Source organism: Mustela erminea, chromosome 18 (assembly GCF_009829155.1).
Source record: "Mustela erminea isolate mMusErm1 chromosome 18, mMusErm1.Pri, whole genome shotgun sequence".
Lineage (NCBI taxonomy): Eukaryota > Metazoa > Chordata > Mammalia > Carnivora > Mustelidae > Mustela > Mustela erminea.
Window position 1 is genome coordinate 15,529,024 of NC_045631.1, and position 12,463 is coordinate 15,541,486.

Genomic DNA, 12,463 nt, shown 5'->3' on the forward strand with positions numbered 1-12,463 from the left:
GAAAACGGAAATTGAACCTGATGCAATTGATGTAATAGGGGGACATTAGAGTCTTACCCAAGCTGCATATTTGATTACGCAACTCATCCACCTATAGTACTAGGTGAACTCAGAAAACCGCATCTGACTGAATCAAGCTGCATGGGAGCACACAGACCTAGCACACACCCCACACATCTGCCAGCGACCCCTGCAGACCAGGTGTCGTGAGCCTCATGCAGCTACATCTGTGCTGCAGCTGTCCACCTGACTGCAGGGAACTCTCCTTCCACCTCTTCACAAGAACCCACACACTTGCTTCCACAATCTAACCTCAGGTCTGTGACAAAGGAAAAAGCCCTGTCATAGTATTTATTTCTTAATCATTTAACATGTGTAAAACTATGCTACCATTTTCATTAAACTTTTTATTTGCATTGTGTCACTGGCAACGTTTTTTTTTTGTTTTGTTTTGTTTATTATTATTATTTAAGACCTTTATTAACGGGTGCTTGCCGTTTGTTGACTTTTTTGAAAAAATCAAGTTGTAAACTTTTATTACAAATTAAAAATGAGGTTCTTAAAAATCTCAACTTGACCAGATATGAAACAATTTAAAAACCTTTAAAGGTGTATTGAGAAAAACCAGGCTTTTTTTTTTTTTCTTAAAAAACACGTTTGTCATTACCAAAAAGAGACGTCTTTAGGTAAAAATAATAAAAACCTCATGCTGCATAGATAATGCAGATAGTTCTATTTATCTGGTCAATGGGCAAAAAGCAAGCACTTAAGGTCTTCAGCTCCAATCTTTTGTTCATTTCTTATTGCTGGAATTTCATCTTCATTTCTTCGTGTTGGATGACTAAACCTGGTGATGGTAGAGATGGTAAGCCGGCATTTACTCAGCCCCGCCCTGCTCAGCCTTGGGAGCGGACGAATTCTCAGCTGGTGGATCGGCTGCTTTTGTCTCTTTGCCATCTTGTGGTTTAGGGTTTTCTGGGCGTCTGCGTCGGTAATTGAAGTTGCGGCGGTACCGACGTTGAGGTGGCTGCTGACCCTGGGTCCCATCTCCTTGATTTTCCTCATCTTCCTCGTTGCCATCTTCTCTAGGTTGTCTTTGGCGAGGAGGACCCCTGCGAAATCATGGTCTATAACCCCGATACATATTCTGTCTCACTGGTCTACCTTGTTCTCCTGCACCCTGGTTGTCAGCACCTTCCATCACTTCTCCCTGCACAGGAGGATTGGAATACTGTGGTCGACGCCCATAGGGTCTCCTCATGTAGTAAGGTGGGAACCGTCTCCTGCGGTAGGGCCGGAGCTGTTGGGCCTGGCCTTCAGGAGCACTTTCCGATCCCTCGTTCTTTTCCCCACTCTCACTATTGGTAATTTTGCTGGTAATTGCGTGGAGGACCCCTGCGACGTGGATAGCGTCTATAATGGTTACGGTCTGCTGCATATTTACTGCCTTGCACTGGAACTCCACCAGGGCCTGTCACATTTGCTGCCTCCACACCCTTTTCTCCTTCAACAACATCAAACTCCACAGTCTCTCCATCTCCTACACTGCGAAGGTACTTCCTGGGGTTATTCTTCTTTATGGCAGTCTGGTGTACAAATACATCTTCCTTGGTGTCATTCCTGTTGATGAAACCATATCCGTTTCTTACATTGAACCATTTTACTGTTCCCAAAACCTTCATTGCTATGACCTTTTTGTCCCCGCCGGCAGGCGCCGCCGATGTGAGGCCGCCCGAGCCGCCGCTCCCTGCGCCGCTGCACCTGGTGCCGAGCTTGGTGTCCGCAGCGCTGAGGGCGGGGGCGGCGGGGGGAGGGGCCGGCGGCTGCTGGGTCTCGGCCTCGCTGCTCATGGTTGCGGTGATGGTGACTGGGGCCGGCTGCGGCAGCTACGGCTCCTCCCCGGGTGTGATGGTCACTGGCAACGTTTTTGAGTCTGTGTCCCAAGCCCCACTTCCCATAAGCCCTGTGCCTGTGGTTTTGCTGGGTGTTGTGATTTTTAGGAACTAGAAGGTATGTTATAGAACTGAGTGCGTAAGTAAAACACCCAGCTGTTGTTATGATCATAGTAACAACTATTATTGAAACTCCGATGCTTGAATAACACTAGCCCCTTTTTTTTTCAAAGTTCTTTCCCAATTATGGATTGACTTCATCCTCATGCTTTGCTTGTGGGTTATTTTTCTGATTATACATAAAAGAAAACACAAACCCAGAGAAGTGACTTGCCCAAGATCATACCACCAAGTCCTAGCTGAAAAAGACCTATTCCTTGTCTTCAAATTTCTTTAAAAAAAAGTGCAGATACTACTTGTAAAACCTACATTCAAATATTGTAAAGCAAAATGTACATCAGAGCAGGGCCATTTGGGAGTCAAAGGTGGCTACGAGAAAGGGCAGTTCATCACAAAGAACCCTTGAAGAGACTTGGGAATGTGGAAAAAGTGGGTAGAAGGAGGAAAACTGCAGCATGGAGACAAATCAGTGGATAGCAAGGGTCTCAAACTCAAATGCCAACAGGGGCCATGCACAAAACAGAAATGGATTAAATGCTCCAGGTATAAATGGTAGAGAAGGGTGGGGACTGCAGTGACTCAGGTCTCACCGGAGGAGTAGCCTCTGGGAATTGCTGGTCAATTTGTGCCATGCCTACGGAGTGGATCCAACATCTGATTTTTTAGGAGAAGCAAAAATACTCAGATTTTATATGACAATTCTGGGTTGGGATTTTTTTTTTTTTCATTTTCATTGTGGTCTCAACATCAACCGTTTTCTAAACATTGGCAACCAATTCAAGTATTCTAGAATATTCTTCAGGCCAAAGTCACACATGTACAGATATGGCCGTACAGATATGCCAGTATTCAACCCCTGATGAGAGATGAGGCTCAGGGCTTGGGGCCAAGCAAAGAACTCTGAACGATGATGGACACAAAATATGTTATTTATTGTCAATTTCTGCAAAGACACATTTAAGCAACAAAATATACATTTGTCGACCTTTTAGAATTTGTTTTATACATTAACAAATACAATGTGCTACCATAGCAATAAATTAAATGTACATTATTTACATTACATAGGCAGTCGGGGTCTACGAATCACCTCCTCAAGAAGAGGAAAGAAAGAAAAGTCATCAGCACACGGATCACCATTTCCGAGCTACACATCTTAAGTTCTATCACACAAAGGGATCTCTTCACACTAGAACATCAGCACTCCCCGGGCTGGAGTGTAGAAGGGAAACACCCATGACGGGAGCGCTGGCATACATGCTAAGGAGCGGGAAGGAGGAACTGACCGTTCCAAGTGGAAATATTACAAAATCAAAGATGATGGCCTTTCAATTCCAGTCTTCCAGCCAAACACCCTCTCCCCAGTGCCACTAAGGCACAGGACAGAGCCATTGTCCCAACAGCCTCTCACTAGGCAGGGCTCTACCATCCTTGGCCCTGGTAGGGGTGGTCTCCTTTCTCCCAAAGGGGCAGATGGTCTGACTGAAAGGAGGGAGATATAGGGTTGGGGTGGGCGAGGGGCAGTAGTAAAACAGACAGCAGAGCTTTTAATGTTCCTTGGCAGACTTGACAGACTCCACTGACCCACTCTCACCTTGGAGAAAGGGAGCTAGAGTTCTGGGGAGGAGTCGTGGGTCCCCTGCCAGCCACCTACCTGACCCTGGCCGTTCCCCAATAACAACCTGTCTCTGTTGACTCAGAATCAAATGAGGAAGGTAGTGTTCGTATTGGCACCTTAACCAGTCAGTGTAAGAAAGTGACTCTGGCTCTCGTCCCACATCAGCACAGGAGCCTATATTTTATTAACGACCCTTGTTTAAAGATCAGGGAGAAGAGTTTTCTTTAACCACTTTTCTTCTGAACTTGAGATGGGGAAACTGAGGGCTTGCTAACTGCTCTCTTCCCTGGCCTCCACCCCCATTACAGACCAGAGCTGAAGAACTGAGATTACCAGGAATGGTCCACTAAAATCTTTCTTTGCTCAAGCTGCACCCAAAACCCCAGCCCCCTCCCTGGAAAACTGAGCACATAAAATGAAGAGACTGACATCCCACACTGACAGACAGCTCCCAACCAGTGCCCAGGTACTAGCTGGCCAGGTCCTCCGAAACTCAGTAATTCTTACTGAGCAAGCGCAGCCACCAGTTCTACCGACCATGTAGGTGGAGCTGAAGAACAGGCTGGGCTGTGGGCTCCAATCCCAGCTTTGCCACTCGTTGGCTGTGCGACCCCCAGTGAGCCATGTCCCCTCACTGAGCCCAAGGTTTCTCAGCAGGATGAGAGTATGGATGGATTAGATGTCAGTAGAGGCCTGGAAGCCTTAGACATTGAGATGATACCAACAAGGCTGAAACCATACAACAGTTTTCACTCATTTTTCATTCATTCGTTCATTTCCCTTCATTAGAAACTCTAGCTCCAACCTTCTCTCTCAAGCTCATTCTGCATCTGTAGTTAATTAAGTAAGAATTACTGAGCAGAGGCATCTGGGTGCCCTGCAAAGCCTGACCAATACAGCTTCTTCCATGAGTCAGGCCCTTCCCAGAGGCAGAGACATGTCCAGGAAACACTTCTTCTGTGTCCAGATCACAAGCAGAGTGCCTCAAATACCAGCATGAGCACCGTCAGGATGAGTCTGGTCCCAGGGACCAAGGAGACTTGAGCAAATCTTTGAGCCCCAACACTGGGCGCAGCAATAAAAGGAAACTTTGGGCCAGAGCAGATGCAAGAGGATATGGGGGAAGCAGCCTTCATGAACCCAAGCTATCCACCCCATGGTCCAGAGGGATGACATAAGACTGCCCACTCCCTGTCCTCCTCCTCCCCCTCAGCCCTAGGACCTCAGGGGTGCTCATGTGTACTCTAGGAGCCATAGATGGGCTGGGCTTTCTAAAGAAGGTAAAACAGGACCCAGAGAGAGGGACATTTCAGACTCTGCCCAGTGCACCCCCCAGTAGCTAAGAGCAGGTAGAGACCACTTCTCAGGTCTGTTTTGTAGGGAGCATGTCTGTGCCTCCCGTGTCCCTGGACACTCTCAGCCATCCTGGCTCAGAGGCGGGGACACAGCCCTCCCAGCGGGTGGGGGCTGCAGAAGGAGCAGCCGGAGCAGCAAAGGAAAGCAGGTATGAGGTTCCCAATGCAGGTATGAGAACAGGGTGGGGATAACCAGGAAACTCCAGAGGACCCCCAGACCACAACACAACACAACCACCAAGCAGCTGTAAATACCAGCTACCTGAGAAGCAAGCCGGAACCTGGACTAGTTGGGCTTTTGTTGTTGTTGTTGTTGTTGTTGTTTCTTTTAAATGCAGTTTGACCTTTCAAGTTCCTTCAGCAAGCCAGCCAACAGAACATTGCCAGAATCCGCAGACCTCATTCCAGCAGTGGGTGCTGCTACAGTGATTTTTAATAAAACCTAAACAGACGTTTGTTGACCTTCTCACTGGAAGAAATTTTACCAGACTAGTATTTTAAGTAAACACATATCCCAAATAGTGTGAGAGGACAGGTCCACCCAGCCTGCAAACAGGATCCCGCCATGTCCACACGAGTGAGAGACAAAGGATCAAGGTTTTGCTCTAATGGCAAAGCAATGGGGAAACTGTCACATCAGTCAAAAACAAGTATGACATTGACTTGGGATTGCTTTGACTTTGGAATAGGCCCAGATCCCAATGCAGATGAAACAGGTGGTAGAAATCTGTGTCACCTGCTCCCAGAAGCAGGGGCCCAGCCTAAGGCCCCGGGGCTATCCCGTGTCACAGGGCCCCACGCACCCGAAGTGCCAGCACCCACAGGGCTCTGAAGAGGACACCCCGCCTTACCCTCCACCAGGGGCCGGGCTGCAGAAGGACGGTTTCCACCCTGCAGACAAGGACGGTTGAGATGCAGAGAAAGGGGGAGCTTCTCCCAAGAGTGAGCTGGCTCTGGCCAAGGGGGCAGGAGGCAGGCAGCCTCTGAGCTACCTCCAGCTGGGGCCCACGTCATAAAAATCCCGCCAACATGACCATCGCCTCCAGACCCACGGTTGAAGGGGATCGGAGGACCAACCAGGCCAAAGGGCACAGCAGCTAGAAAGAGCCCCAAGGTAGCTCTGGGCCCACCACAGACGCCAAGAGTAGAAATCCCAGAGGGATGTCGCTCCTTCCTCATGCCTACATGCTGCGTCCACACATCGACCGAGGTGTACAGGTCAGCACCCCGCCTCACCTCCCCGGCTCTGACCTCAGCGAGGGGTTCAGGCAACTCTTCCACTAGCCTCCACCACCAGCAGGGGCCTAATCCCCACCCAGCCAAGGCCCCAGAGCACAGCTCGCCAGCTTGTTCTTCCTCAATTCCTTCCTGCTTGGGGGTTACCCATCCCTCCTTGGGGAAAACACCCACTCCAAGGGGAGAGACCCGCCCGGTGCTTGTCCCACAGCAATGATGCGGGGCCACCTCCACACACACACAGTTCTGTCTCGCCTCTGCTGCCGGCACCCAGGACACACTGGCCACAGGACTAGAGGCAGTGCCAGGCCCGAAGTCAGCAGGTGGGCACGAAAGCAGCCCCCAGCACAGAAGCACAAGGTGTGGGAACAACACTGCTGATTCCTGTCACAACATCATGGAGGATGGCTACAAATCTTAGTTCCGCCACCACTAAATGGATTCACTGTGCCTGCCACGTCCAGGGCACAGGCTGCCCCCCTCCCCGTGCTGCACGATGCTGATGGCCCCCATGCCCCACCTCACCACTCTCTGCCCCACTAGTCTCTGACCAAGTCCCCAGGGCCCAGATCCCCCCAAGCCCAACTCTTTCCTCTGTGCACAAAACAAGATGACAGATGGGCCAGACACATATTACATGGGCGGTCAGGAGCAGGAGGAGACTGGAGGGAGGAGGCCTTGTCCAGAGAAGGAGAGTGCTCACAGGGTGCCTTAGCTAGGGGACAGGCAGGGCGGTGGCCAGATCGGGACATGGAGACAGACGGCTGGTCTGGTGGGCAGGTGGCTGGTGGGGCAGCAGGACTGTGACGGTCAGAGTCGTGGTTGGCACCCCCAAACTGCTGGGCAAGGGCCTTCTCCAAGACAGAATCGGGGCTTCCCTGGAGGAGAGAAGGAGAGAGAGGATGACCAAACACGGCATAAGGAAGGGAAGGAGAACTTGTGCCTATGGCTTCAGCCCCCTGAAAGGGCTTGAGACATGAGGGGCCAAAGACAAGGGTGCCAGACACCAGGCAGCGTGAGCAACTGGACATAAACACCAATGTGGTGAACAGAGCCAGGTGAAGGTGAATGTGAGAATTCCCATGGTCTCTTCGGCTTTTTCACAGATCAGGTTTATACAAAGTGGCCCCCACTTGGCTCCAGCTGTGACTCAGCCCCCTCAGCAGGGAGAGGGCTGGGAAGGCAAATGGCTCTCTAGTAAATTTACCAGCAGGGGGGCGGGCCTTGGTGGGGACAAACTGGAACCAGGCCCGACTATGCTGAAAACCACGCACTCCCGCAGTGGAGGAGCCTCCCTCGGGTCATCCCACACAATGTTGAGGGACTGGGACATCTCTGAACATGCAGGGAGGACACATTTCAGGCCAGAGCCCTGGCTGAAGATACAAGGAGGGAAAGGCTACCAAGAGCAAGGAGACAAGGGCACAAATGGAGGAATCCCTTGTCCGAGGGAGGAACGTGAGGTCTAGGCTATGGCCCGTCTGTCTCCTAGAAGCCGTCCCCTCCCAGGGCAGGGAGACTGGCTCAGTGAGTCTACAGATCATACCTGGCAACCCTTCCCACCTGCACCCGAGGCTCTCTGCTGTCTTCCTCCACCCAGACCCGGGCCCCATCCCAGAGGCTTCAGGGAGGAGGCGAGCCGTCTTCCCCAACTCAGGATCCCTTGGGTTAGTAGACCACGAGTACTCTGATCTCAACGTGGACACATCTTCCCTCATGGCCACAGCACGACAAACACTTGACCCACCTTTGACAAGCGAAGGACTCCTCTTTCACATTAGTGACCCTGTTTCAAGAAAAACCCATACAAGAGTTTTAAATAACTAGACAACATAATCCCCACCGACTGAAGCTTCTGTGCGCTCAGCTCGCAGCTCTCTGGTGAGCTAAGGAAAGGACGTGAGGCCCCAGGAGCCAAGAGTTCCCAACTCATACCTGCATGTGTCTGAGGGTGTGATGCTAACACAGGAGGTGTGGCAGAGGTGGCCAGCACCCCTAGGCCATGTACCATGCATGGTACATGCCTGTACCATGTGGGGACTGCGGCATCACCGCCAGATCCGACCAGAACTTTCCTTCTCCCAGTGCGCTGTATGAGCCACCCCTTCCTCTGGCCCCCAGGAAAGACAGCTGGCTTTGGGAGGGGGTTGGAAGGTGGGATGAGGGAGGCTCCCTCCCACTCCCCCACCCCCTCCACCCCTACCCTCATGTCCCTAAGCCTTACCGCACTAGAGCTGGCGTGGCTGAGCTTATCAAAGCGGAATTTTAGGTTTGACCTCGGGGAGTTTCTGCTTTTGGGATCTAGGAAAAAGAGAAGTTTCCATGAAAGGTGGGCGGGTCTGCAGAGGTCACTAGGGCTGTTTGGGGGGGTGCAAGTGGGAGGGCCTCCTCTGTCCCGTAGGCACTCCAGGTGACCTGTGGCATTTTATCAGAGCCAACTCTCAAATCTTTAGAAATTTTTAGAAACGCGAGCTGTTTGGTAAACCCAGGAATTTTTTTAAATTAAATTACAGAAACTTATAATTCAATAAATGATATTCACCAAAGATAGTGAATACCCAAAAGGCCCCACTCCCTAATTATTGCACTGATTTTTACTGTTATCAGCTGTCGTTGGGTCACTTCTGTCCGTGGCCATCTGTCCGGCAGCGCACTGCGGGCCAGCGCTCAGCCGTGGTTGAGCCCTCCCAGGATGGAAAGCAGTGGATGCTCCAAAATCAGGGCTTGACCTACTGTTTCATTGTCTAGGCTTCAAATAATGAAGAAAATGTTAAAAAAAAAAATATATACTGATGAGATCTGAAAAGGCGTCGGGTCTGCACCCATTACATTAGGACCAGCACAAACATGGGAGTCAGTTCTCATCTGGCCCTCAAGAATTGGGAGGTGATTCAGCAAAGAAGTGGCTGGCTGGCTTACATTCCTGACAAAAGAGCGATCGTCAGTCGTGTTAGAACTACACCTTGCTGGGGACGCCTGGGTGGCTCAGTTGGTTAAGCAGCTGCCTTTGGTTCAGGTCAGGATTCCAGGGTCCTGGGACTGAGCCCCACATCAGGTTTCCTGCTCAGTGGGAAGCCTGCTTCTCCCTCTCCCTCTGCCTGCTGCCTTCCCTGCTTGTGCTTGCTCTCTCTCTCTCTCTCTTGCTCTCTCAAATAAAGAAATAAAATCTTTTAAAAAAAAAAATTACACCTTGTTGGTCCTCTGCAATTTTCAGTCATCCACACATAAAGAGGTTAGACAAAGAGCAATCAGAGTGCTTGGTGAGAATCATTTGGCAATATGAGATTTAGAATAATGAAGTCTAATGCAGCGTTACCTGTATCAGTACACAAGTGTGTGTGCACATGCACATGTGTGCCATGGGAAAGCTGGGCGTGGAACATGACCAGCACAGCCCTGGCAGGGGGAGCACTCGGCTTTCTGGCGTTCCTTTGCCTGGGGGAGTTTACAGGTCAGTACACTGCAGCCAGAGGCCACTAGCTTCCTTCTGGTGCTTCGGATGAGGGGCTCCAGCCAATACTGTGAGTACCTCTCAGTCAGACCTGCCAATCCCCTCTCAGGACCCCAGGCACCCAGATGTGACATGACCGATGATCGGGGATCAGAGACCACAGATGCGGGACATCAGGCCTTCCCAGGGGATCCCCACCCTCCGCTTGGCCCCATCTCTCCCCAGATGCAGCCAAGCAGCTTACAACAGGTTCCCAGAGGTCTGCAAACTGACCCCAGTCAGCGGGTCCCCAGCACAGCCTCCATGAGGCTGGCAGCAGGAGGCCAGGGGTTCAGTACTGCACGGGGAAAGGGCATGACAGCAGCCCATGTGTGGTGCAGGAAACCCAGGAGGGGGTCCCCCTATGCCCCGGGTGACCTTCAGCAAGTGGCAGACCCTCTCGAAACCTCCCACTACTCAGAACCTTATTTGATTTGGTATTTATTTAATATCAAGTAGGAGCCAGGCTTGGTTACAGATTTTTTCATTCATTCCTTCAATATTTAATTACGCCTTATTAAAAATCACGGCATTTATATTAGAACAAGGAGTTCAGGTGTTTGGGGGTTTTACAGAAGGGGAGACTGAGGCTCAGAGAGGTGATCCTGTCCTTGCCCCAGCCAGAACTGGAAGCCAACCCTGCAGCCGCCCAGCACAGGGGCCATGTGACAGGAATGGGCTCTCTCTATGCTTCTATCTTCAGACTCCAGTTTCTCAGCCTCAGCTGATGGATGTTTCGGGCCAGAAAATCCTTTCTTTGGTGGGGGGCTGCTCCATCCTTTGTCGATGTTTAGCGGCATTCCTGACCTCTACCCATCAGATGCAGGGCACTCTCCTCCCACAATCATGAAAAGCAGAAATATCTCCAGATGCTGTCAAATGCGCCCTCGGGAACAGGATGCCCCAGGTTGAGCACTATTAACTACACTATTGTTTTATTCCTGCCATTTAACCTAACCAACATTCAGGTTAACAGTTCTAAGTCTTTGATGACTGTGAGTTCATCTAATCTTCACACAACCAACCACAACGAGGTAGGAACTATTCTGCTCCCTCCAACCTTTGCTTGGGGAAACTGAAGCACGGAAAGGCTCAGTAACCTGCCTGGTGTCACCAGTAAGTCGCATATCAAGGATCTGAATCCAAACCCCACAGTCCTGCACCTGCCCCCACATGATGCTGCCCTCCTCGAGGGCCGGACAAGGCTCTGATTTCTGGGTGATGGTGCCCTACCATACCTATCATGCACGTCCCCTCCAGTGCCAACCCCTCCGCCCTCCCCAGAGCTGTTGCCTCATACTCTGTCTGACCACAGGGATCCCAGAAGCCCCAAGGGTCCAGATTCTTTGCTCTCCCTGAACCCCCACTACTGAGTGGAAGATTTTACCTCCTTGATATCTCTTGCATCTACATCTTTCTCCGTTGCTCCAGACAGCCCCAACCCACAGCCCAGCCACCCTCACTGCCCACTGTGACCCCTCACTGATCTCCCTTCCTGCCTCCACTGCCCACCCACACCATCTACTCAGCCAGCTGCAGCCACCTAGTCCAGATGGCACTTCTCTACATAAGACCCTCCAGTGGCTTCTCTTGCCAGCAGGACAATACCCAAGTCCTTGCCAGGGTCTCCACAGCGGCCCCAGCCCAGCATCCTATCTGCCATCTCCTCTCATACCTGTCTCCTCTGCGAACTGTACCCCAAGGAACCACTCACGTTTCCCTCTAGCTGCAACACTCACCCCACTTTGTACCCTTGTACTTGTCATGGCCATCACTGCAGCCCAGGCACCCAGCATCAGGGATGGGGTGCAGCCAAAGAGCCTCCACTTTCAAATCCCAACTCCTCTACCCAATCACTGAGCTTCCAGAGCCTCGGTTTCCCCATGAGTAAGGAGATGATAAGAACACTCTGCGAATAGACAGAACGAGCTAGCAGAGCTTAAGGGCCTAACACTTGGGGGCTGGAGCGGAAACCAGGTGGTAGGGTGTGGCTGGAGCTCAAGCCCATGGTCACAACACAGGCCCCGCCCCTCCGGCCCCAGGGCACACAGCCCCAGACCCCGCTGACCTGTAGGACTCCGACTCATGATGATGGGGGTGGCTGCGGCCCCCAGGCTGGGGTTCTCGCTGCTCGGAGATGGGCTGTAGACAAACACCTCCTGCTTGAAGGGTGAGGTGGTGGACGGCTGGCTGCTCTGGGGAGAGAGGCTGGGTGAGTGAGGCCAGCTCCAGCCTCAGCGGCCCCACAGGGTGGCCTGTGCCATGGCAGGTCTGACACCCACACTCCCTCCCACATTCCGCATGAACCTGCTCTGTCTTTCTGCTGACGCCAGAAGTGCCCCTGATCCTCTCCTCTCTGGCCAGGAACCCCACAGCAGGGACCCCACTCAGTGTGGCCCCTGGCCCTCTGTTGCTATTCCTGTGTCACTCCCAGGGAGAAGAAACAGCTGACTGGCCCATCTCTTTCTTGTTTCCATACCTTCCCTTCCCCGCCTCCCCCCACCCCCATCCCCAGAGCCTGGATGGGGCTCTACCCACAGCAGCTAGTTGAATGCACACAGCCGGAGTCTGGCTGGGCCCAGAGTGCCTCTCCCTGCTCCCCAGGGTTGGAGGGAGCCACACCTACCCCGCTGTCACACTCCTCCATGGCCTCCCCCTCCCCCGCCGTGCTGCTGAAGCTGCTGGTGCTGGAGGATGAGCGGGAGATGTTGGCTCGGCCATTCTCCTTCAACTTTATGAAGGGCCTGTGGGA

The 12,463-nt window shown here is 51.9% G+C and overlaps 2 protein-coding genes across 9 annotated transcripts in view; both read right to left on the reverse strand.

Annotated features, from left to right (window-relative positions):
* Nucleotides 1-461: 461 nt before the first annotated feature.
* On the reverse strand, nt 462-1,913 carry LOC116578315 (Y-box-binding protein 1-like). Its single transcript, XM_032322461.1, is given in 2 exon segments — nt 462-1,364; nt 1,366-1,913. Coding segments are annotated over 2 exon segments (972 nt in total). The 5' UTR covers nt 1,851-1,913; the 3' UTR covers nt 462-877.
* Nucleotides 1,914-2,998: 1,085 nt separating this feature from the next.
* RAP1GAP2 (RAP1 GTPase activating protein 2) overlaps nt 2,999-12,463 on the reverse strand; it is a 232,225-nt gene continuing 222,760 nt past the window's right edge. For 7 of the 8 annotated variants that reach the window (XM_032322457.1, XM_032322453.1, XM_032322454.1 and 4 more), the window contains 5 exons: nt 12,338-12,455; nt 11,780-11,906; nt 8,446-8,522; nt 7,969-8,007; nt 2,999-7,099 (listed from right to left, as the gene is read on the reverse strand). In XM_032322457.1, coding sequence (XP_032178348.1) covers nt 7,999-8,007; nt 8,446-8,522; nt 11,780-11,906; nt 12,338-12,455 — 331 coding nt within the window. In that variant the 3' untranslated portion in view covers nt 2,999-7,099; nt 7,969-7,998. The remainder of the gene's footprint in view (nt 7,100-7,968; nt 8,008-8,445; nt 8,523-11,779; nt 11,907-12,337; nt 12,456-12,463) is intronic. The other variant, XR_004280815.1, reaches the window with a different exon arrangement.